The sequence below is a fragment of the Neopelma chrysocephalum genome, unplaced genomic scaffold (genome assembly GCF_003984885.1).
Source record: "Neopelma chrysocephalum unplaced genomic scaffold, ASM398488v2 Primary Assembly neopelma1_226, whole genome shotgun sequence".
NCBI lineage: Eukaryota > Metazoa > Chordata > Aves > Passeriformes > Pipridae > Neopelma > Neopelma chrysocephalum.
In genome coordinates, this window is record NW_020897888.1 from 370,259 (window position 1) to 395,000 (window position 24,742).

Sequence of the window (24,742 nt, forward strand, 5' to 3'; positions counted from 1 at the left end):
TGCCTGGTGATGGCAACTGCTGCCCCCACCTGCTTCCCCACCTGGGTAGGGGAAGCTGCTGCCAGGGCTCATGGGGGCTGCTAGCCCACGGAACCCTTCTCACCTCTGCTGTTGCAGCCCCTGTGCCCAGAGAAGGGCCCCTGCTGAGCGCAGCTTCTCCCCGTGCGCCGGTGGCCTTGGACCGCAGATTGCAGTGGGATTGCATCAGACGCAGTAAAACACAGGCTCAGCTCCTTCCCCCAGCACCAGTCAGATCCAGTGGGACCAGCAGCTCCACACTCCCCAGCCTGGGCACTCCAGGCACAGAAAGAAGCCCTGCCCTGCCCGGGAACCTGGGAGCACCGAGCTGGCCATGGGCCAGTGCCGTGGCAAAGCAGCCACTGGCCTCCTGGGTGCTGTGGGCAGAGCATATCCTACAGGTCTGAGCCCTCTTCTTTGCCTGGGGATGCTGAGCTCCCACTATGAGATGTGAGTATACCGGAGCAGATCAAGCCAGGGGCCCTGACGACGATCACAGGATGGTACAGGCAGGAAGGGACAACTGGAGGTAATCCAGTCCCACCCCTCTGCTCCAGCAGAGCTCCCTGGAGCAGTCACTCACGATGTGTCCAGGTGGGTTCTGAGTGTCTCTAGGGAAGGAGATTCCCTGATGATGATGAGAGGACTGGACTCCCAGGAGGAAAGGCTGAACTGGAGGTGCTTGGTCTGGAGAAGGTGCAGGGGGATGCTACCCATGTGTGTAAGCCCCAGCAGGAGGGTGCAGGGAGCTGACCCTTTGAGCAGGGAGTGCCCTGGGAAGGGCCAAGACAGCGAGGACAAAGCGAGAACAGCAAACATCACTTTAAGGTTAAGAGAAACCTTTTTTCTTGTGAGGGTTCTCAAAACCAGAGCAGGCTGCCAGGGGGTCTGGGTTCAGGGACATTCCCAAATCCCATTTGGCCACAGCAACCTAATCATAGAATAAAATCATGGAACGATGGAATCCCCTGTGTTGGAAGGGATCCACAAGGACCATTGAGTACAACTCCTGACACTGCACAGGACAGCCCAACAATGTCACCAGGATAGACCTGCTGGAGTTGGTCCTGCTGTGCTGATGGACGGACAGGGCATCCCAGCTATGCCTCCAAGCTCCATGATCCAAAGACTTGCAGGGAAGCTGTGCTCCTCCGTGTGACTACTGGGTGACATTCCCTCCTGGCACAGGGGAGGGTCACACCTTGCAGAAAGGAAGGATGAGGCACAAGAAAACCTTTTTTTTGCCCACGAGGCTCATCACCCTCACTGTGAGCTTCCTCTGGAGTCTGGGGCAGGACACTGGGCACAGGCCTCACCCTGCCTTTCCCTCCCCCAGGCCTGAGAACCCATCACTTTCCTCCCTCCTGTCTCAGCCCTTCCCAAGGCAAATCCCAATGGACCTCCTGTTGTCCCTACCCCAGACCCTGCCCACTCCAGGGTCAGACCCCCCTCAAGGGGCTGAAACCCTGCAGGGTCTCTCTTGCTGTCAGCGGGCGCAACCCAGAGCTGGGAAAGGAGCAGCCGAGCCATGAATGTGGCCACCCGAGCAGCTGTGCTCCCCAACGAGTTTAATTCTCACAGACACGCGTGGGATGAGCCCCCGGCACCGGGAGGCCGGGATGGAGTGACCACTGACTTCACCAGCTTTGCCATGCCAGGAAGGCAGGAACACCCGGTACATGGACAGTCCAGTGATGGTGGGGAACAGGCGAGTTCTCACAGAGGAAAAGCAAGAGAGCCCAGAGCACTGCCGGGCACAGGGAGCCTGCTGGCACTGCCTCGGCACCACGCCAGCTCCAGGCTGGCCCCACGGCCAGAGCAGTCAGTAACCTTCGTCTGCCCAGGTGATCTCGTAGTCAGGGTACTCGGCCTTCAGCTTCTCCGTGGTCACAGCGTGGTCAGCTCGCCCAAAGCCCTGCACAGGAGAGACGATCCCCAAGGAGAGCTGGTGGGTGGCCACCCGTGGGGGAGCCTGACAAGCTCCAGAGAGGCCCTGGAGCCTGTGTCTGTGACAACCCTCTGTGGCAGCTCAGCCTGGCTCCAGCTGCGGCTGGCACAGCACCCAGGCAAGGGGACAGCACCACCCTGGAGCTGGGAAAACTGGCAGCACTGTGGCCTGGGGACCAGCACCTTGCCCTGGCCCTGGCTGGGCTCTGTGCCGAGATACAGGCACAGCCAGGGTCAGCACCTAGGGACCCCCTGCATGGGTGACGCCCCCGAGGGTGCCACCAGTCACCCTGACAGGGCCCCACAGCACCTAACACGCCTGCAGTGACACACTCAGGACATGCAGACACAGCGAGGACACGGCTGTTGTGCAGCCCAGCTCCTCCGCAGTACCCAGTGCTGCAGGACCCCTGGGGTTGTTGGATGGTGCCCAGGGCAGGCCTGGGAGGCTCTGGGTGTGTGGCTGTCCCACGGGCAGAGACTGGAGAGTGCGTGGGGTGCCCCTGCTCTGGGCGAGGATTGCTCACCCGAGAGGGTTCTGTGGGGTCTTCCCTCCCTGGGACCCCCAGGACCCCCGGCAGCACCGCCGGGCTCAGCCCTTCCATCCCCGGGGGGACGCGAGGCTGACTCGGCCACGGTCAGCGGGACCTGTCGCGGGGAGGGAGATGCCGCGTCCGCGCGTGGGTCCCCCACGGCCCTCGCTTACCACCGAGTACCCGTAGACGTGGATCTTCCTCTCCTCGGGGCGGTGGGCGAGGCGGCCGCCGCCCAAGCACTCGCAGCTCAGGCCGTGCCGCGCCAGCTCCTCCGCGGTGCGCTCGAACAGGTCGGCTGCGGGGAGGGAGCGGGGGGGGCACGGGGACCCCCCGACTCAGGCGGACTGGACTCCCGGCAGCCCCCGCCCGTCCCCGGGGCCCGCGGCCGCGTCCCTCGGGACCGCGGGCCGGAGCTCCCCCCCGCGGCCTCGACCCCCTCACCATGGTACTCGGCCCAGCCGTGGCCGCGCACGACGTCCTTGTGTGGCGCGCCAGCGCCGCGCACCCGCAGCAGCACGTACTTGAACACGCCATCGCCATCGATCTGCACCACCGGCACCCGCGACAACGCCGCGCCCGCCATGCCGGCCCGCCCCGCCCCTTCCGGGGTAGGGCCCAACCAGCGCCAGCGCCCGCCCCGCCCCTTCCGTCCCACCGGCCAACTGGCGCCCGCGGGCTGGGCCCCGCCCACAGCCGGGCGGTGAAGCCGCGCCGGAGACGCAGGGTCCTGGCGGGCGGGGCCGCGGCTCTGGGGGCGCCGGGGCTGCTCCGGCCCGGCCCGGCCTCGGCGGTGGCAGCAGCGGGAGCGGCAGCGGGGCCTGGCTGGGGAAGGGCAGCAGCAGCGGGGCTGAGGCCGCGGCCGGGCAGGGCGGCGCGGCCGCGGGCCCTTTGCCTCGGCCGGGGCTCTGCCCCCCCGTCCCTGCACCCCCGGGCAGCGCCGGCCCCGGCGCCGTCACCCCTTACCGCCGATTCCTTCCGGCCCCGGTCAGACACCCTGTCAGACACCCCCCGCCCGCCCCCTGCGGATCCCTCACCCCGCCCGCCCTCCCCCGGCAGCGGCCGGGGACCCCTCAGCCCTGCCCCGCTCTGTGCCCGGAGCCCGCGTCGGGGCCCGGGACAGCCCAGGTGCCTCCAGACGCCCTTGGGCCCCCACAGTCCCTGCTGCTCGCGCAGTGACACGCTCAGGACACACGGACACGGTGAGGACACGGTCCTGGTGCAGCCCAGCTCTCCCTGCAGCACCCGGCCGTGGGGCCGCTGCTGGACCCCTTGGACTTGGGGGCCCTGGAACAGGCCCCAGGGGGCTCTGGGTGAGTGGCAGCCCGGCGAGCAGGGGCTGGGGGGTGCATGGGGTGTCCCCACTCTGGCCAGGCACCGCTCACCTGAGAGGGCTCTGCGGGGTCTCGCCAGGCTCTGGGCTCTAGGGCAAACCTTGGGCTGGGCTCCCTTCATCCCTTGGGTCCCTCTAGCACTGCTGGCCACCTGCAGCCCACTGCAGCCCCTTCCCCTTGGTGCCACAGCCAAGGGAGTCCCTGTCCCACCGCCACAACAGGACAGCACCTATCTACAGAGGGGATGCCCCAAGGGTGCCCCTCGCCCTGCGTTCACATGATGTCGTCCAGGAGGTTGGGGCTGGCCACCCAGTCGAGGGTGCGGGGCTCGGAGGCTGCCATGATCATGCACATGAACTGTTTGCCCGTCCTCTTGTCAATGGGGTAGATGGTGGTGGGTGTGAAGCGCTTGTTGCTTTCCACGAAGTCGCAGAGCTGCTCATAGACGGCGGGGAACTCGTGGCGCAAGAAGACGCCACGGATGCGCAGCTCCCGCTGGATGTTGATGAAGCAGATCTCCCGTGCCTTCCGGCCCTCCTCCCCCTCCTTGTCGATGTCTGCCGTGCCGGGCGGTGGCGTCAGGATCAATGTCTCCATGTCCCGCTCCTTCTTCAGGATCTTCTTTTCGGGGCTGGAGGAGGCTAAGGCCACCTTGGCGTATTTCCTGACCGTTGGCACCTGTGTCTTGGGCGATGGCCTCTCCGGCACTTTCTGGGTGACGGCCACGGTTACATTCAGCAGGAAACATTCGTTGGGGTCGTACTGGTTGCCCGTCTCCCGCAGCTCCCGGGCATAGTCCCCCAGGTTGTCTGAGTAGCTGTCCAGCTCCCGCAGGGACAGGTAGGTGGGGGACATCAGCAGGCTCTCCAGCCCAAACTGGAGGAAGTTCTCGGCCGAGCCAGCGTTGGGGAAGCCAAGGAAGAGGACACCGCGGCCGCGGGAGAGGTATCCGACCTTGGCAATGCGCGAGAAGGCCTTGTGCACCTCGGCGTTCTCCCGGCAGAACTGCAGGACATGGCGGCAGACGCTGCCCACCCGCCCGTAGACGCAGCTCGCCTTGTGCGTGTCCCAGTCCTCGCGCCGGCAGTGCCGGGAGCAGTAGTAGGTGTAGCAGCTGTGGCACGATTTGAAGTAGAGGCAGGCGTTGAACATGGTCTCCGTGCGCCGGCACTTGGCGTTGGAGCACATCATCATGTCATCCTCCTCTGCGCTCAGGTCGGGCGAGCAGTTCTCTGGCGACTTCTCGAAGGGGCCGGCAGCCAGCGGGGTGGGCGGGGGCCGTGGGGCGCCAGCGCGGGAGCTGGGGCCTGGCTGCTCCTTCGTGGGTCGGGGTCCCTCGGGCACATTGGGGGGGACCCGCCTGCCCTCGCCCCGCCGGGGGGGCCCTGGGGTGCTGCTGCTCAGGAGCTGCTTGAGCTGCTCGGCGAGGCTGTCCCTGTCCCCAGCACGGTGGCCTGGCGCTGGCTTGTAGTCGATGACGAGGTCGGTGATCAGCTCGTCCAGCTGCTCCAGGCTGCGCTGGCGCCCTGAGCCGCTCTCCCTGGGGCCGGGCTGCGGGGTGGAGGGCACGGCGTAGGGCCCGCGCTCCTGTCCCGCGTCCAGCATGTCCCAGCTGGCCGAGCGCCTCTCGCTGCGGCCCAGCCCATCGGCACGGATGTCGTTGTCAGTGATGGTGATCTCCGGCGTGACGTACCAGGAGCGGCCTGGGGGTCCGCGGCTGCCATCAGCATGCACCCGCTCAAGGATGGAGCTCTCGGAGAGGGACAGGGCGGCATAGCGCTTGGGTGAGCTCGACAGGTTGATCACCACAGGCTGCCGGCGCTCCTCGGGGGATAAGGCACGGTGCTGCTCCTGGGCGAGCAGGTTCTCATAGCTGCGCCCGCGCTGCAGGGCCTCCTCCCTGCGTGCCATCGGCGCCAGGATGTTATCCCAGGATTTGGAGTAGTGCTGGGTCTCCCGGCCCAGCCGTGGCGGGGTCACACCGTAGCTGGTGTGCCAGGAGGAGAACATGGCCTCGCGCCCGGCCGGCTGCGGAGTGAAGCGTGACACTTGCAGGGTTTGGTAGGGCAGCGTGGCCCGCTCGGGGCAGTACCAGTCCCCGAAGTGCAGGGGCTGTGCGCTGCGGGGTGGGGGGCACGTCCGCGACAGCACCTCCCGCTCCCGGTACTTCCCATAGTCCTCGGCATAGAACAGCCGGGCAGAGGACCCGAGGGCCGGGTATGTCCGAGCGTCCTCGGCGTAGAGGGTTTTGACAGGGGTCCCGCGCGGGGCATAGAAACGGGGCTCATCCCCATAGAAGGCGCGGGCAGGCGCCTCCTGCACTGGGTAAGCCCGTGCCTCCTCCACGTACAACGTCCGGGGCGGCATCGTGTGGACGGCAGCCTTGGCCGGGTCCTCGGGGTAGAAGGGCTGGGGCACGGCGTGGCGGCCGGGGTAGGGGTAGCTGGCGTAGCCGGAGCTACGGAGGGGCATTGCAGGGCTGGGGCACCGTGCTGTCTCCTCCGCGTAGAAGAACTTGGCGGGGACGCCGGCGGCTGAGAAGGTCATGCAGCCCCTGTCGGGGTACTCCCTGAATTCCCGTGAGGCCGGCACCGGCACCGTCTGGTACGCCAGCACCCGGGGATCGGCCTCATAGTACTCAGCGGGGTAGGGCAGGAGCGGGGCGTCCCCGCTGTAGGAGTCGCTAGGGGTGGGTGTGCGGGATGCGGACGCCTGCCGGCTCCCCGGCACGGCCAGGCTGCGGGCGGCGCCGGGGGCGCGGGGCCAGCGTGACGGCTCCGGGCGGTTCGGGGTTGCCCGCTGGCTGCGCGCTGTGTGCACCAGCACCGCCTCGTCCGGCTTGATGTCCACCCGGCATTTGACGTGCGGGCTGGCGCCCACCTTGGCCCCCGGCCCCTCCTCGTAGCAGTTGCTGCCCAGGCAGAGCGGGGAGATGCGGCTGACGCTGCTGCGCTGCGGCTGCAGTTTGATGGGGTGAACCTCGTTGGCCAGCGCCCGCAGCGGCACCGGGCCGTCGCGGCGCGGCGAGGGATCAGGGCGGGAGGGCTCCCGTGCCACCCGCAGCACCTCCCGCCCGCGCCGGGCCAGCGGTGGCGATGCCGCCACGGTAATGGGCACCGCGGTGAAGGTGGACTTCACCCGTGGAGCGCTCTTGGAGCGGGCGCGGCGCTTCGGCTCACTCCGAGGCGCGGGGGCTCTGCCGACATAAGGGTCCTGCTTCGGTGGCGCCCGCCTGCCCGGCGGCCCCGGCGTGGGCTCAGGCGTGCCGGGGCGCGGGCACGGGCGCTCCATGGCCGGGGGGGTGCCCAGCTCTTCCAGCGACTCGAGGAAGTCAAAACTCCTGCAATGGCGCTTGTTGAAGGGCTGCGGCTCGCGGGACAGGGATGAGGACATGGAGGCGTCACATTGTGCCAGGGGCTGACAGATAACGGAATCCCCAGGGGCTGCAGTGGCCACTTTGATGTCTTGGTACACTGTGGACACCAGGATGTCAGGTGGGTCTGTTCGTGTCATCTTAAAAGCAACTCTTCTCCCACCTGTCAGACGGCCTCAGAGGACGGTCGCCCGCCCTGCAAGAGAACACATGAGGCGCCTCAGTCCTGGTGGGACCTCAGATCAATCCCCATGGCTCCTGGCTCAGGGCAGGGAGTTGGCCACCTCTTCAGAAATGAGGGTTCAGGGGCGTCCTAGCCTCCACTGCTGCTGTTAATAGTCAGATCTCAGGTGGGGGAAGAAGCTGCCAAAAATCTTCAGATCCGGGTGCAAATCACGGAGTGGCTGGCAGGCCACACGCGGGGGCAGCCGGGCAGCTCTGGGTGCCAGCTCAGCGCAGGGAGAGAACACGAGGCACCATGCCCTGTTCCTAGACCATAGGACACAGGGACTGTCTTGCAGCATCACGAGAATCAGAAGCTCTGAGCAGGGCTGGGGGGACTCACTGCCAGGGTTTTCCTTAGGGAGTGTGTGCCCAGTCCTGGTGTGAGCACCTGAGTGGTGAGGGGTCTCCTGGGACTGTGTGCACCCACGTCCCAGCACCAGCACTGCAGGCAGGAGCACGGCCCAGGAACGGGCACATTGACCACCCACCATGGTAGCTGGGAAGCCCCCACAGCCTGGGGCTCTCTGGGGTGCAGGAGCTGTACCCCCCCCCCCGATGGCTGCACCCGCTGTGGCCCACAAACACCCCTGTACGGTGGCCACAGTCCTGGCTGCTTGGAGCCGCATCGCTCCCTGGGGCTTCCATGGGTGGCACTGGGGGTGGCAGAGGTGCCCCAACACACATGTCAGAAGTAACTCTTCCATTGCCTCCCAGTGCCAGAAGGGCTGTGCTGGCTCAGCACCCACTGGCTTTGTCCTCTCCATGTCCCATGGCTATGACACAGCCCCTGGGCTGGAGGGTGAGTGGGATGGTGGCTCCAGCTCCCATGGGACACAGGGTCTGACACCCACCATGTGCCAGCACCCTGCACCCCACTGCTCCAGGACGATGCTGTTGGGTGGTCAGGGTGCGCAGAGTCCCCAGCCACGGTGTGACACAGCTGTGTGACAATGGGGACTTCAGCACAAGCTCCCTAGAGCAAGCTGGGGGGGCAGAGGAGGGGGTTTGCCTGCAGGACTAGGTTGTGTTGGCCCTGACCTTCCCCACCAGCCCCTCCAGAGTTGCTGTGGGCTGTGACCAACACCAAGGGACATGCACAGGTTCTGTCCACAGTGGGGACCCTCAGCTGGCTGTCACCTCACCATGTGCTCTGAGCATTGCTTGTTTTGGTCACTACAGGCCCGAGAGCACTAGTGGATACTGGCTGCTCCACAATGCACTAAAGGTGGGTGGCAAAGGCCACCAAAGGGTACTTGGGTTTAAAGAGCAGCAGAGGACCACAGGGAAGGTGTTTCTTGGAGGAAAGAAATTGACTTTATTTGGCAAGAAACATCAACTTTGCAGGGATGGGGAGGGGGATCTGGATTCCCCCTCATTACCTGCCTCAAAGCCGGGGGTTGCGGATGCTGGAGCTGAGGTGAAGCCAGTGGGGTTGGGGTGTCTGTCCATGGCATGAGCTGGGGAGAACGGGATGCCAGGAGGACAGAGGTGGGGGTCCCAGTGTCTCCTTCCAGGGCTGGGAGGGCAGGTTTGCCCCCGAAGTGGTGGCCCAGCACTGGCCCCTCTGCATTACAGTGTGTGGGCACTGGGCTGGATCTGGGCAGACAGCACCTCACACCGCAGCGATGCCAACGGTGGTGTTGGGAAGCCCTTCCCCGTGGTGTCTGGGTGGCTGGTGAGCAGGGAACTATAACCCAGGGTCCTACCTGGTCCGGCAGCAGCAGGGAGGGGGTGAGTGGGCTGAGGTGGCGGCTCCATCCCAGCACTGCAAAATAAACAAGGCACATGAGGGTCCTGGGGCACCCCCAGCAGTGCTGCAGGGCCTGCTGCCAGGGCCATGGATGCCTTGGGGGCACAGGGAGCACCCCGAGAGACCCCTACAGCCACAGCCCTGCTGAAGCAAACCCAGTGAGGCCGTTGTGCACATTCCTGTGCATCGGGGATGTGGGCGCTGTCCCACAGGCACCAGTGTGTCCCCCACCCACCCAGCAGCACCCGTCGCCCATGGAGCCACAGGGTTGCCATGGTTTCTCCAAATTATTCCTCCTCTGCAAGGACAGCGTGGGTGAGGACAGCGTGGGTGTGTGAGGAGGCTGCGTGGGGGGCTGGGACTCCACAGCAGTGCAGGGATAGCAGAGATCCTGCACAGCCACGGGCACCCCCTGACCATCGTGGGGGGCAGAGCTGGGATGGTCCCACAGTGCTGCCAGTGCCACTGCACTCCCACACTCACCCACCTCTGACACTGAACCCCCTCCAGAGGGAGGGGGTTTTGCATCCCTTCTGCTCTCCAACCCTGCTCGTGGGCATCCCCGTTCACCCTCAGCGCTGCCCACTTTTGGCAGGCAGCAGCTTCCCTGCCTGGGGTTCCCACCCTCTGTCACCCCGTGGATGCTGACACCGGCCAGCAGCAATTTCAGAGGAGCCGCTGCCCATGGAGTGGGCGGGAGCCACCCCCGTGGGGTCCTGCCCTTGTGCCCAGCCCAGCCCCCCACAGCCCCACGCGTGACCATGGTGCCGTGGCAGCGCGAGGGGCTGGGGGCCAGGAGCGACCCCAGCTGCCAGAGGGACCCGCAGGAGGCTGCCAGGAACTGGGTCCCTGCACCTGCCACGTGTGGGCTGCGGGGGGTGTGCAGGGGTGGGGTGCATTGCCCCCTGCCAGCGCACCCCATACTGCCTGTGCACTGCCTGTGCACTGCCTGTGCACTGCCTGCCCCATGCTCACAGTGGGTGCTGCCCGGGCTGCCCCTGCCAGGGCACTGCCCACACACTGCTCACACTGCCTGTGCCCTGGCCCGAGCTGCCTGTGCACACTGCCCTGCCAGTGACTGCCCCACAGCCTGCCCATGCTGCCCTGGGCACTGCCAGGGCACTGCCCACTCGCTGACTGTCCCTGCACGTGGCAAGGGGTGCCGCCTGCACACCCTGCGCTGGGGCACTGCCTCAAGTGCAGGCCGGTGCCCCGTGCATGCTGCCCACACACTACCTGGGCATTGCTGCCCACCCTGCCTGCTCACTGCCCACACACATCCTGCTGAGCAGGCAGCAGCACTGCCCAGGACACTGCAGCAGGTACGCTGCCTGCACACTGCCTGCACACTGCACTACTGCACATGTAGAGCACTGAGCATGCAGCAATCCCCCCCCCCCCGCAGCAGCCCCAGCACACACTGCGCTGCACCGGGCTCACTGCCCCCACACGGCCCCGTGGGCACGGCCAGCAGCACCTACACTGCCCCCAGCACTGCCCCCAGCACCGCCCTGAGTGCTGCCCCGAGCACAGCAGCGGCACCTGTGTCTGGACGTGCAGCCAGAGCAGCATCTTGCAGCCGCTGCAACCACCCTGCTCGAGCAGATGATGCTGGAGGTCCCACCAGCAGCTGCTGTGGGGGCAGTGCCTGAGCGCGCTGTGCCCTGGCACTGCCAGCACCGCTGAGCACAGGCCTGTGCGCCGTGTGTGTGCCAGCAAGGCACCGACGGCCGCCGCTGCCTGTGCATTGCCTGCCCCGGGAGCTGGCAGCTGGCACAGCCCGTGGTGAGGTAGCCCGTCATCCCCCCGGCCCCTGCCCCGTGTACATGGCAAATAGACACTTCCCCCTGTGCCGTCCCCAGGACACCCCCCGACACACACACGGTGCCCTACATCCCCATGGTTTTGCCCACCCTGCACATCATGCAGCCCCTCCACGCAGCCCTGTGCCCCCCAGCCCTGTGCCCCAGAGCTTGTGTGCCCCTGGCACTGCCACATCCCCTCTCGCCCATCCGGAGCCCCCCAGGCACACACGGCTGCCCAGCCTCCACCCTGCCTGTGCCTCCGGAAGGGCTCATCCTGCCGGGGGGGAGCAGCACCTCCAGCCCAGGGGGGTACCCCCGGTGCCGGCGTCCAGGTTGGTGTGACCAGCACCCCAGGGTGCAGGGGACACCCTGACTCCTGGCCCCTCTAGTCCCCCACCCTGGAGGGCACCCGCAAACGGGCACGGCCGGGCGGAGGGGGGGGGGCTGTGAGCACCCCGGGGGGGGGTTGCGGGGCCGGGGCTGGGTGGAGGGTGCGTGGGGCGGCCCCCAGGGGGAGCGGGGCTGTCTCAGGCACTGTCGCAGACCCCGGGGCGGTGACCCCGGGCACCCCCACCCCGCTGCGCATCGGCACGGGGCCCGCTGGGCCCCGCAGGGTGCTGAGCCGGGCACCGGGAGGAGATGGCTTGGCCCGGGCACTGCGGCGGGATGGGATGCAGATGGAGGTGAGGATGGGATTGGGGATGGGATAGGATAGGGATGGGAATGGGATGGGGATGGGGCACACGAGAGGATTACGGGGATGCGGGTAGGATGGGGTAGGATGACTCGGCTCGGGAGCGCGGAATGGGGATGGCCCCCGGGGGGCTGGAGGGGTGGAGAGCACACAGGGGGATGGGACGGGGGATATGGGGCGCAGCAGGATGGTATGGGGAGAACGAGGGGAGACGGAGGGTTGGGATGGACCGGGAAGATCTCGGGAGGATGGGATGGGGATGTGGAACACGGGGGAGTGAAGCGGGAGGTTAGGATGTGATGCGATGCGATGATCCGGGGAGCCACGAGGGGTTAGCCCGGCCGGAGCCCCCCGGTGGTACAGCAAACCCCAGCCCCCTGCCCGGGACCCCCTTACCTGCTCCACGCCCGCCGCCCCGGCAGACCCCGCTGCCGCCGCGCTAGGCTGGGGATGCCGCCGCTCGGGAGGCCACGGCCCGGCTCCGCCCGCTCTGGCTCGGCTCGGCTCGGCAGGGCACGGCTCGGCCCGACGCTCCGCCGCCGCTTGTTTTGCCATAAATATGGCAGGCGGAGTTACCAACGGGGCCGGCACCGGCACCGGAGCCTCCCCCGGCGCCGCCCCCGGGCCGGTCCCCATCCCCATCCCCGGTCCCACGCCCGGCTCCGCTCTATCCCGGTCCCATCTGCGGCCCTGTCCCCGCCCCTCGCAGCATCCCTGGGATCCCCTGGGCAGGGTCTGGGGGACGCCCGGTGCCGTCCCTCAGGGGGGTTCCCTGCACCATGGGTGTGGGCGCCCGCAGGACCGCCGGTGCCCCTGGGCACCAGAGATTTGCAGGGGGGCTCAGTCCCATATCGTGTTCAGAGATCCCACGGCCTGTGCAGGCCCCCTCCCCTTGCACCGGCAGCCCCCAGTTCCATCAGCCCCCCCCAGCGCCAGCACCCCTCAGTGCCAGCATCACTCCAGTGCCAGCAGCCCCCCAGTTTCAACAGCCTCCCCCAGTACCAGCAGCCTCCCAGGCCTGTCCTGCCTGACCTTGGCCCATCACCGTGGCCCTGTCCAGCTGGGGCTAACTGGGCAGGGAAATCCCCTGCTAAGCTCCTCCATGGAATGGCCTCGTTTTCCCAGAGGCTCCGGGACTGTCACTGCCTGTGGCAGCCAGAGCCCATGGGGATCCTCAGGGATGGAGATGGGCAGAGGTTGCACAGAACAGCTCCCAGCACACCTGGCCCAAGCAGCTCCCAGTACAGCACGGGCCCCCATGTCACAGCTTTGCCTCAGTTTCACCATCTCCCACTTCCTTGAGCCACCCTCTGCTGCCCACAGCCCCAAGGGCAGCCCCAGCACTTGTGGGTGCCCCGGCACGGGCACGGCCCTGAGGAGCTGCCAGGAACTGCTGTGGCTCTGAGCCCTGATCCAAGGCAGGTGCACCGTGGGATTTGCTTGATTCAAAATCCCTGTAGTCAAGACCCTTTCCTCCCTCCACTGCGGCAACACAAACATCCTTCCACCGTCTTTGGTGCCTGCACCAGGCAGAGCTGTGCTGGGGGGCCTTCCGTGGGCTGGCACTGCTGTGATTCCTGCAGGAATGCCCCTGGTGCTCCCTGGGAACTGTGGGCACTGCTGATCCCACTGGGAGCAGCAGCACGTGCCCTGCCTGGGACCAGGCTGAGCTCCAGAAACTCATTGCACTCATGAGTGAGACAAGAGCTGGGGGGAGGAGCTGGGAGCAGGGTCAGCCTGTCCCTGCTGCACACACTGGGCCGAGAGACCACTGGGGCCCCCTGTGCCATGCTCAGACGGGCCCCATCACCCCCCCAGCGCTTCCATTTTCCTCTCTGCAGGACACAGGGCTCTGGCTGCTGGTCCGGCCGCTCCTGCTGCCCCCGGCTTCCTGCCCCCGCGGCCCCTGCTGTGCTGCTCCATCTGCTCCTGCCTGCTGCTGCCCTGTGCCAGCCAGCCCCCTGCCAGGGCCGAGCACCGGTGGCACCGTGCCACGGCCGCTGATGCACACGGGAGCGTCGGCCGGGCTCTGCGTCCCCCATGGGTGCGATCACCTGAGGGATGCAGGAGCCCATCCCTACGGGAAAGCAGGGTTTCCCAGCACGGAGAAGGATGCTGCCAGGTGGGCACAGCAACACCTGCCCTGAGGGCATCCCCTTCAGTGCCACCCTCTGTCCATGCAGCTGTGGCCTCCCTGACACCTGCATGTATTAAGGTCACCTGTCCAGAGCTCTGTGCTTTGGAGCAACCACAGCTCCAAAATCAGGGAACAAACTGGCTGGACCACGTCCCCCAAGTCCCATGGCAGGGGACAATGGGACCATCTGCTCCCCCTGTGTGGCTGCTATTCCAGGCTGCAAAGTGCTGAGGGATCCAAATGGACCACGGGCATGTCTCCATACACCAGACATGGCAGCGTGATGGCACGTGCAATGGGGCTGTGGACACTTCCTCCTCCTTCACCTCCTTCACCTCCTCCTCCTCTTCCTCCTTCTCGAGCCAGTGGCAACCTGGGGGAGAGGGGAAGGGGAGGATCCTATAGAGGAGTTGGAGCAGAGGGCTGTGGCTGTGCTGGCTGCTCAGAGCTGTCACCTTCCCCGAGCACTGGGCCACACTGCTGCTTTGGGCTGTGACACCCTGGGCTGGGGGGACAGCTCCAGCCCAGCCTCAAGTGCTGAGAATGGTTGAGTGGCTGGGAGGGAGCTGCCCCCCACCTTGTGCCCACTGCCCACAGGGATGGCAGCCCCTCAGATGGAGGGGATCCCCTTGGCACAGCCACATGGGCAGCAGAGCTCTGCGGGGAGGGATGGGCCTGTCCCTTACTCCTTGCAGAGGACAGGGGTGTTGGGCCCTCGCCGTGGCTGGGCGGGTCCAGGCTTGTTCCTGGCCGAGCTGCCAGGGGCCCTGTCCTGCCCGGAAGGGACACATGAGTGGCCAGAGGGATACCACGAGCCAGGGCTTGTTCCTACAATCCTACAAGGAAAAGGCCACCCTGATGCCTGTCCCCAGCAGAAGCAGCTCCTGTCCCTGTGTGTGGAGTGCGTGGCTGTGCTGCCCTGCCCTGGCTGGTCATTAGGACCAGGAGCAGCCACGCTGGGCCCGTGTGGGGGTAAACTCCCCTTTCTGCAGGGGTCTCTGCCTCCTCGGTGCTGGGTCCTTCCCCAAGCCCCACAGGGAGCAGAGCCACAATGCACTGTGTCCCTGTGACTCAGTTTCCCCAGCAGCCCTGACAGTGTGTCCCTCGTCAGTGTGTCTGCATGTGACAGACTCAATTCTGCAAGGCTCTGTCCAAGGGGGAAACTGAGGCACGGAGGAACAGTGTGCCCACAGGTCACCTGTGTGGGTCTGTAGTGATGCTGGGCACTTGGCCAGACTTCAAGCAGGGCAGATCTCAGCTTGGGGGGACGTGGGGGGCTGACATCTGTCCTACACAGCTGCAAGGATGGGTGGGGGGTGTCTCACCAGCCCTCCTCAAGGACCAGCTGGGGCCATGCCAAGAGCTCAGTGTGAGATTTGACGCTCAGGACATCAGATCCCCTGATCCAGCCCCCCGTGCCCCTTGGTGCAACTCGGAGCAGGAAGGGGCCACCCAACACAGGGCCCCCCCCATGCCTGCCTCAGGGATGCTGACCCTGGTGGGGCCTGGCAGGGCAGCAGAGGCCAGTCCCCAAACCTGCTGGGCAGGGGCTCTTCTGGCCCCAAACCTCATGTCACACCAGGAGACAGAGGGACAGGGACATGTGGTCAGGAACAGGGACAGGGAGGCTGGTGGGGACCACAGGGACACGGCAGGGGGGACGACAGCTCTGACTGGGTCAGCATAGAGCAATTTTGAAGCTCTAGAAAGACCTTTCTGAGCATTTGCAAAACACTGCACCCCTCTGTCAGGAGGGTCAGAGCCTCACCGGGAGGTAGGTACGGGCAGGAGGTGGGCAGTGAGGGGAGGTTTTCCCCGGGATCCCTGTGGCAGCAGCACCCACCCCAGCAGGGATGGAGGCCCTCCAGACACTGATCCCAGCCATAGCACTAGCTGCCCCTGGGCAGGTGACCCTGTCACCTCTGTGTGGCAGCTGTGGTGAGACAGAAGGTCAGATGCTGGCCAGGGAGAGCTGACAGAACAGAGAGCTGGAGCCCCTCTGCTCTGGAGACAGGCTGAGAGAGTTGGGGCTGTTCAGCCTGGACAAAAGAAGGCTCCAGGGAGACCTTAGAGCTCCTGTCAGTGCCTAAAGGGGCTCCGAGAGAGATAGAGAGGGACTTTGGACAAGGAACTGGAGGGACAGGACAAACAGGAATGGCCTTGAGCTGAAGGAGGGCAGGGTAGACTGGAAATTAGGAAGAAATTCTTCCCTGTGAGGGCGGTGAGGCCCTGGCACAGGTTGCCCAGAGAAGCTGTGGCTGCCCCATCCCTGGAAGTGTCCAAGGCCAGGTTGGATGGGGCTTGGAGCAACCTGGGCTAGTGGAAGGTGTCCCTGCCCATGGCAGGGGATGTGGAATGACATGAATTTTAAGGTCCTTTTACAAAACCAGTCTGTGATTCCACGATCTGACCACAAGCCCCACTGGGGGTCAGTGGAGCCCATCCCCCTTGGAGCAGCAGGACTGCCATCAGGGATTCTTCCCATGTGGTGGGACACTGCCCAAGGCAACTCCTCAAGGCTGAGAGTCCTCACCTTACTGGGGAGTGATTGCACATTCCACGTTAGCTGTCCTAAAATCTTGAGAATTCTCAAGACAGTCAGGCAGCACCAATTCCATTTGACACCATGAATGTGTATTCAAATGTCAGGGAAGCTTTAATTGGTTTATCTGGTTTATAAAATAAATCTTGTTTGAATATACTGTTTGTCTCAATTTTATAAGATTCCATAACCCTCTGGCAGCTCCAGTCTGGCAGTGGGACTGGGGCACTGATGTGGTGCTGCCAGGGGAACCCAACACGGCCCACTCTGAGAGCAAAAGGAGATGATCAGAGAAACTCTGAAAGCAACTGGGGAAAAATACCTGGAAGGATGTTAAACACAAAGGAACAATTTCCACCTCTGTCCTGTGCCAGGCACGTTACTGAGGGATGGTGAGACAGCACATCCTCACCTGATGGACGGGGCAGCCAGGCCAGTGCCAGCTGTGCTTCGGGACCTGTTCCACAGGACGTGACAGGCTGGCAGATGTCAAGTAGCCAATAGGTTCCCAAAATGCCCAACCTGGGGAGCCGGGGGCCAAGCTGCCCTCCCATGGGGTGCCCTTGCCAGTCCAGGGGACAGGGAAGGCTGATCCTGTCTGCAGGTGCCCGGGGCTGTCTGGGGTGGGGGGTGTGTGACCTGGCAGACCGCGGGTGGCAGTTTGGGCTCCGCTGCCCTGGGCACTGCGATCCCCGTGTCGGCTGTGCTGGGCGGCGTCCGCGGCACGGCAGAATGGGGGAGGCTGGGCAGCTCAGCACGGGGCCCGCGATGGGAAGCGACAGCGCGGCGCAGGCACCACCAGCCTGTCCCCGGGGCCACCTGCGAGACGGGACCGGCGTCAGGGCGATTGAACCCGCGGGGTGACGGCTCTGCCGGGAACGGGCTGGGCACGGCTCGAGCCGAGCCTGAGCAGCTCCAGTGAGGCAGCTGGAGGAGGCCGCTGGCTCCCACTTGGCTTCCCGAATGCAGCAGAAATCCCCGCCCGATCACGGCGTCCAGGCGAGAGGAGCAGGTCAGGTGCCCTACGGAGCACTGGGAGGCGATGCCGGATCTGTGCCGTGCCCCCCCGGGCTGTGATTCCATGGGAAGGGGCAGCAGCTGGGGCTGGCCAGGCCTGTGGGCAGGGGGTGGCTGCTGGCTTCTCCCCATGGGTGCTGCAACCACCCAAGCAGTGGCGAGGGACTGCCCCGTTCTCTCCTACGCTGCTCAATTCACAGCAGGGATAAATATTTGATACCTTCCCTTTGCTCGGCCTCTCTTTTTCTGGCACGGGCAGTCACGGTGTGGGGGCACAGAGCACTCGCTACAGGACATCTCTGGGGGGGCCCGAGGAGGGTCTGGCTGTTGCCACACCCCTGCCCACAGGAAAGGGCTGAGGGGGGAGCAGCAAAGGCAGGACTGGGGGCACAGAGAGGGCAGGGCAGTGGCATGGGCCTGGGCCTCTGCCCCCACCGCAGGCAGCACCACTGCAAGCTGCTTCGAAATCCCCCGTTTCCAAGGCAACGTGGGGATCCCACAGCTGGGAGAGGCAGAGCTGGAATGGGATGAGACGCTGCCGGCCCCTGAACCTGTCTGGGGGCGATGCTCTCCTTTTCCAGAGCTGGCTGGCATCAGCGTGATGCCCGCTGGGGACAGGAGGGTCTCCCCTCCTTTCAGCTTCTCTCCTCCTTTCTCCCTCACTTCCCGTCCCTGCCTCCAGCTCTGAACCAGGGGAGGAGCCAGGCCCTGCTGCCTGCTCATAGTCTGGGGAGGGAGCTGGACCCTGCCCCGCAGTCCTCATAGCCTTGGTGGCACACAAGGGTGAAGTGAAGCCTGTAGAGCACCTGCTGAGGGGTCCTGCGTGCACAGAAAACTGTAACCCCACATTCCTGTTGGCCTCCTTGGGAAGGACTGATTGGTCCTCAAAGGCCAGCAGGAAACCAGTCTGGAGGTCAGGCACAGGGTATCCATCTGCTGACCCACAGCAGGGCCAGAGGTAAGAAGACGCCCTGTTTTGGATGCCCTTATCCTCCATGGTGGCTGCAAGGAGGGATCTTGGTGTTGCCCTGCCACCAGTGCATGGTGGGGTTGTGCCTCAGCACTGGGCAGGGTGCTGGGCATCCCTCCAGCCCACCCCAGGGATGCCACAAGCCAGCGTTGGTCACTCTGCTCCCCGCAGTGACACCCGGTGATGGTTCCAGCGCCGGCAGTGCCGTTGGCAGCCAGGCTGGGTGGCAGCCACCACCTCACACCCTGCCAACGGAGCCGCTGCCTGCTAATGGCACAGGGAGGGGTGTTTCTCCCACCAGCTCTGGGGAAAACCTGCTCTTTTCCCAGCTGGCTGGCTCCCTCCCGCAGCCAGCCTGCAGACACCAGCTCAGGTTCCGGCTGCAGCTGCCTCAGGCATTGGGAGCGTTCTCAGTGCCAACACACTCTCCTGGAGGAGGGAGAGGCAGGACTGGCATCCTGCAGGTGTCCCCTGCCACCAGGAAACACAGCAACCCCCTCTTCCTCCATATCCCCTCTGTGGTGATGGAAAGCTGCACCACTGCCTCCCCTCTTTGCTCCTGCCCTAAGGCAGAGCCTGCCAACAACCTGGGGATAACCAGGAATTTTAGGGGTTCCCAGGCTGGCTGGCTGCCCTACGGCAGTATCCTGCATGCAACTCCAAGCAGAGCACATGTGCATGCAGACACTTCTGCTTTAACCTGGAATGCTGTCCTGTTCCCAACAGGCTGCTCCATGCCTGAATCCCCAGTTTAGCCAACCTTGCCACACCTCACCCTGTCAGGGTATGCCTGAGCCCATGGGACCCAGTGGGATTGCCCACGATAGCTCACTGAAGGTGCCAGAGGATAATCCCCTTTACTCAGCAACTTCCCAGCCAAGGGGTTGGAAGAGGAAGTCTGGATACTCACCGAGGAGCACCTTCAGGCCAGGAACACTCCGGACATGCTTGAGACACTGCAGGCTGGTTTTGGAGGCAAACCTACAAGTTAAAAAAGGCTCAGCCACTTGCTCTGGTATCTTTACGCAGCAGACTGAACCAGTGCTGGATTAATTATATTATGCCATGATTGAGGCTGTTGCTAGGCTACGGCCCCGGTCCCTAAGCCCGTCCTACTGCGGGATTTCCCCAGCATCACTCATCTGGCTGCTCGGGGCATCCCAAAGGACAGGCAAGCACCCCAGGCTCTCCAACCAGCTGAACCCTTGGATGCAGGGACGCTGCAGGCAGCAAACCCACTGTGCCCCCAGGCCAGGCCCTGCCCAAGTCCATTCTGCACCAGGCCTGGGGGCAGCCAGGTTTATCTCCAGCACCACAGCCCCCCTGAGCCTCCAAGAGCACCCACAGCCTCACACATTCATTTTGTGTCCTGCTAAAACCCGAGTTCCAATGACCTTTTCATGTTCACTGCTGGGGGGAAGGAAGCAAATTCACACCCTGGGGCCTTGGCAAGCCAGGAAAAAACCTTGTTATAACCTTATGGGAGCAACAGAAATAGGGTGAAGCTGTATCCCCCAAAGGGCAGCATTGGGGCACTCCTTGCACGTGGCCCTTGGCATTAACTATGGAGAATGATAGAGGCCATGTGCACTGGTGAGCCAGGATACAGCTGTGGAAAAGGCCAGTCCCATCCCAGGGTCAGCAGGAGAGGGACTGTATAGGAATCGTTAAGAACCAGCTCTGGTATGACCTCAGCTGGACTGGCACAGCCACAGAAATTCTCTGAGGGGAATTGGTGCCAATGGGCACAGCTGGGGGATGGACTGGCCCACAGGAAAATGGCAGAGCAGGGACAGAGCCCCTTTGGCAAAGGGCTGGGAAGAGGGAGCAGCACTTAAACAACAGTTCTATCAAAGGAACAAATCAGCATAAATTGTCCAGGAATAAATCTGGATGGCAATGATCAGACAGCTCTCAAGCCCCAAGGCAGAAGGTGATGGACAACTTTCCACAGGGATTATAGAATCATGGAGTGCCTTGGGTTGGAAGAATCCCTAGAGATCAGCTGGTTCCAACCTCCTGCCATGGTTGGTGAAATCCAGGGATGCCAAAAACTGAGCTGGAGTGGCGGCAGTGGGGGCTGCAGGGGCCCATCAGCCTGTCCTGGTGCTTGTTCCCTACATGGTGTTTGACAGGGAAAAGAGGCAGCCACAGGCCAGGCATCAGAGCCATGGTCCCTTCGGCACAGGCCCTGCAGGGCTGGGGCACACGGCTCAGCAGCTTGGACCTCCTGCAGGGATGAGTTTTGTGACAGCCACTAACACAGATCAACATAAGAAAGAGCTTTTTTAGCAGGCAGGGAGGGAAATCAGGAGGGAAATGTTGTGCACACAGGAGGAATCCCTGGGGAGAACAGGTACAGCACAGAGGAGTCAGGTCACTCCGGGGCAGCTGGAAGGTCTCCCCAGAACCAGCTCCCAGCTGAGGAGCCACAGGGCTGCCAGGCAGCCAGGTGAAGCCTGCTAAGATCAGAATGTCAGTCAGGACTCTGACTGCACCATGTCCCACCACAGCAGCTGCATTGTCACACACCGGGAGTGATGGGAGCTGTGAACTGTCACACTGGGTTGTCCCACTCCAGGGGTGGGTACAGCAAGGAACACTCCCGAAATAAACACCCCACAGAGTCTGGGGCAGCACCTGAGCCATCATGGCTGGAAGGACACAGTGGGTGGGAGCAGGCACCCATGGAGTTACTCTCCTGGCTTATCTCGAGTAGCCTGGCTCCCAGCTGGCACAGCAGAAGCCAAGATGCAGTCGGATGGTGGCCGAGGGTCCCGTGGATCACAGCCAGGCAGGGGAGAAGGCAGTGCCCTGTCCCCCATGGACGAGGCTCCTTGTGCTGTGCCGAGGAACCAGCCCCAGCTGAATTGCAGCAATCAATTTGCTCTTCTCCCTCCTACTGCTCCAAACCCAGGGAGCAGTAATGCTGCAGCCCTGGCCAGTGTTAGCTTCAAGAAACTGCAGCTCCTTAGCCTCAAGCTGTTGATTTTTTTTTGGATGACTGATAAAACCCAAAAGCAAATACCCTGGTACCTCTAGAGATGCTCAGAGGAACTATTTATATCAATGTGATCCTGCAGAAGCTTCCCCCTAATGACAGGCACGTACACATACTTTTTATATTTAGCTTCTTTGAAAGGCTGGGCATGGGAGAGCCTGGCTCAGACAAGGCCTGTTTCCTTCTCCCCTCCCTCACACTTGCTGGCTCTGGATCACACCTCACGCTGTAGCCCGAACCAGTTCAGCATCCCCTGGAAAAGGGAGAAGCTTAAGTCTAAAAAGACCAGGTTGGACAGGGCTTGGAGCAACATAGTCTAGTGAAAGCTGTCCCTGCCCATGGCAGGGGGATGGAACAAGATGAACTTTAAGGTCCCTTCCAACCCAAATCAGTCTGTGATTTTGTGTGTATTATAAAAAGTGCCTTCTTGCTGCTATTCCCTTCCACACTCCTGCTTCACCCACAGGGTAGGATTTCTCTGGTCTCGCTGCAAAAGTCAAACCATGCCACATGCCCTCCTGAGGCTCTAGTGTAAGCAGAGCCAGCTCCCACATCTGCTTTTCCTCTTTACGGGAGTATTTTAGAACAAAATGACTAATCTTTGCTTGTTTTCACCACAGCTCCTTGTGCTGACAAGCCACAGGGAGTGTGAAGGCTCCTACAGTGGCAAACCTGGCCCAGGTGCCAGACAAACTGAGGAGAGCTCGTGTTAGGAGGGATGGGGTACCAGTACAGCCCCCTGCTAACCACATCTGACCAAAACCACTGACCCTTCCACACTGGGGAAAGCGACAGCTCCCTCAGGGCAGACTTCAGTTTTGGGGAAAGAGCTCATGGTTTTTACATTCAGCTCCTTTTTTTGGACTCATTTTTTAATTCCATGCCTCATCCTGTAAGGTTGGGAACAGCAGCCTGGGGAGGGGCAGGGAGACACCCCTCTGTGACAGGGTGTGGAGGGACACACAGCTCCTGAGCCCGGGCAGGAGCACTCTGAGGGAGAAGAAGATGTGCAGAGGCAGGTGTACAACAGAGCTTTATAGTCAGAATGGACTGTACCAGGGTTTTTCGATGCAGAAATGGAACATGACCCAAAATCCTGGTGGAACAGAAGTGCTTTCAGGACTGCAGCAGCTGAGGCTCAAGTGCCCACCTGCCTTCATGCTGCAAACCGGTCCTGTCCCAATCTTCCTTTTCCTCCCCAGATGTGCAGTTTGAACAGACCCATGCAATTTCCCTACAGTGTCACGTGGAATGCTCAGAGGAGGCAAATGCTAATGGCAAACAGACCTGAACGATACACTGCTCATGCAGCAAAAAACCAGTTTGTTTTATAGGGAAATGGTTACAAGTGCATTTTGTGGGCAAGAAAAAGAAAAATGGAGCAGTAGAATGCCTGCTGGTCAAGACAGCTCTGGAGTGGATAACGGATCAAAAGAACACATTGCTTGATAGGGACACAGAAGGAAAGTCCAGTTTGGATTTCATGGTTGACATTTTACAACAAAAAGGGGAGAGGGAGAACAAAACCAAACCTCAAATCAACTTACAAGCAAGAGGGAAATGTAATGCACAGAACCTGGAGGGAGCTTCACCGTCTGAGCTGAGCAAGGGACCCCAGAACCAAATCAGGAGGAGCACAGAGAACTGACCACTCCATCAAACACAGAGGCTGCTCACTGAGGCACAGGCGAGCACCGCGGGTGGCCGTAGTGCCCATCCAGTGGGTGCTGAGCGGGTACCAATCCACAGGTTTAAGTTCAAAGCAAAAACTAAAAGGCTTCCCGAACACAGGGCAGAGCGGGCTCTGCTTGGGGCAGGAAAGGCAGCCCGCTGGCTGGCTGCAGTATGGACAGAAGCTGGAGCAGGACGGACGCTGCTGAGCTGCAGTGCTGGTCCCTCTCGGTGCAGAGCGGCAGCTGGGGCTTTACAGCCTGACTGTAAAATGCCTGAGAAGCAAATGCCTTGCCATGCCAACACTGCCCTGTAGCCAATTCTGAAGCTCTGGATATCTTCATTTCCATACGGAGTCATGTCCCTGAGAGGTCCCGGCGGGAGGGGATTCTGGAATATGCAAATTTAAGAGTGGGAAGTGCAGAAAAGCACTGATTTTTCTCTCTCTTTCAGGTTAGCTTTCCACTTTGCATTGTTTTCCCAAACTGCATAGCAGCTTACACGTAGTGTCTGAGACACTGGGGCCACGGAAATCAATGGGCTTCATGAATTCCAACAGCAGCACCAGTGAGGGCTAATTAAGCTGCTGTGCAGAAAGGTCCCGTTCAAAGGGCTCCAAAAATCACACACACTCTCTTTCACACTGGCTCTGCGCCTGCTACTTTAGAGAGCTGTACCATAGATGATCTGCTTGACTTAAAGCTCATCAACTGCTGGGTGAAGCTATGGCCAATATCACCTTTCTCCTTAAAAAAATAGGAAGGATAAGAAGTTAAAGACTTGAGACAGTCAAGCACGATGCGTTCATGCGGCATGTTTTTGTACTCCTCTTAACAAGACAGGAATTTCAAGTGTGCAGGAGTGGAATGCAGCAGGGATGGAGCAGGAGGCAGGTCCCCTCACCCCCACACCCTGCCAGTGACTCGACAGGGCATCTCTGGAAGGAGAAAAGCCGACAGCTTGAAAGCCGTACCCTGAACCTTCCTCTGGTTCACGTACATCTCAGCTGCGTTTGCTTTGTGTAACGATGCACCAGGCTAGAAAACACAGATGTAAAGCTTTTGTTTTGCTCACTCTGGTTTGAGAGAATATACATTAAATGGTCAAAGCTTTACACATCTGTGCCTGTCCTGGGGTGACTCGTCAGAGAAGATGGAGACAGCCACGGTGCAGAGTTTACAGCCAGCCTACAGCTCCTCATAGTCCCCCCCGCCCCGTGGCTTGCTCATGCTGGCTCCTCCTCCGCCAAGAAAAGCCTCAAGTTCATCTATCTCACTGCTTTTCTCCTTGCTCTTCTTTTTCTTTTTCTTTTTCTCTTTCTCCTCTTTGCTCTCCTCCTTCTCCTTACTCTTCTTGTGTTTGCTCTTCTTTTTCACTGACTTGTCCTCTTCCTGTAAAATGAGAGCATTTTTATTAGTAAATCCTCTGAGTATTCCAGTGACCCAGGATATACTACTCTGACACTTGGCTCTGATGGGAATCACAGAATGGTTGGAAAGGACCTTTTAAAGATCACCTAGTCCAAACCCCTGCTATGGGCAGGGACATCTTCAACTGGATCAGGTTAGGGTGAAGCATCTACTACCAAGGCTGGTTTGGAGTTAATTCCAGAAGACCATTCTGCAAGTTTGGACAGAAGAGCGGACAGACCACCTGGCTTATATGTAGCAGTGGTCTGTCAGGTAGTTTATGCCCAACAATACCACTGTATTGGACAGGCAGAAA

General features: G+C 62.3%; 3 protein-coding genes across 7 annotated transcripts in view; all 3 read right to left on the reverse strand.

The window, feature by feature from the left end:
• Window positions 1-840: 840 nt before the first annotated feature.
• Window positions 841-3,128, reverse strand: PHPT1 (phosphohistidine phosphatase 1). The gene is made up of 3 exons (XM_027703397.1): window positions 2,943-3,128; window positions 2,672-2,796; window positions 841-1,933 (listed from the first exon to the last, which is right to left on the reverse strand). Exons 1-3 carry the CDS (start codon window positions 3,082-3,084, stop codon window positions 1,841-1,843), a joined length of 360 nt encoding a protein of 119 aa, XP_027559198.1. The 5' UTR covers window positions 3,085-3,128; the 3' UTR covers window positions 841-1,840.
• Window positions 3,129-3,811: 683 nt separating this feature from the next.
• On the reverse strand, window positions 3,812-19,366 carry AJM1 (apical junction component 1 homolog). Of its 2 annotated transcripts, none has more exons than XM_027703396.1 (3): window positions 19,256-19,366; window positions 9,137-9,195; window positions 3,812-7,401 (listed from the first exon to the last, which is right to left on the reverse strand). In XM_027703396.1, the coding sequence occupies exon 3, from the start codon at window positions 7,343-7,345 to the stop codon at window positions 4,106-4,108; it is 3,240 nt and encodes a 1,079-aa protein (XP_027559197.1). In that variant the 5' UTR covers window positions 7,346-7,401; window positions 9,137-9,195; window positions 19,256-19,366; the 3' UTR covers window positions 3,812-4,105. The 2 variants fall into 2 exon arrangements, with proteins under 2 accessions (XP_027559197.1, XP_027559196.1); XM_027703395.1 differs by lacking the exon at window positions 19,256-19,366 and adding an exon at window positions 12,076-12,173.
• Window positions 19,367-22,362: 2,996 nt separating this feature from the next.
• RABL6 (RAB, member RAS oncogene family like 6) overlaps window positions 22,363-24,742 on the reverse strand; it is a 56,360-nt gene continuing 53,980 nt past the window's right edge. For all 4 annotated transcript variants that reach the window (XM_027703376.1, XM_027703375.1, XM_027703374.1 and 1 more), the window contains one exon: window positions 22,363-24,408. In XM_027703376.1, the coding sequence (XP_027559177.1) occupies window positions 24,205-24,408 (204 nt within the window). In that variant the 3' untranslated portion in view covers window positions 22,363-24,204. The remainder of the gene's footprint in view (window positions 24,409-24,742) is intronic.

Coding starts and splice junctions, on each gene's coding strand:
- PHPT1 (XM_027703397.1), bottom strand. CDS start 3,084: ATGGCGGGCGCGGCGTTGTCGCGGGTGCCGGTGGTGCAGATCGATGGC. Junction 2,797..2,942: donor CGGCTGGGCCGAGTACCATG/GTGAGGGGGTCG, acceptor CCCTCCCCGCAG/CCGACCTGTTCGAGCGCACC. Junction 1,934..2,671: donor ACGTCTACGGGTACTCGGTG/GTAAGCGAGGGC, acceptor TCTCCTGTGCAG/GGCTTTGGGCGAGCTGACCA.
- AJM1 (XM_027703396.1), bottom strand. CDS start 7,345: ATGACACGAACAGACCCACCTGACATCCTGGTGTCCACAGTGTACCAA.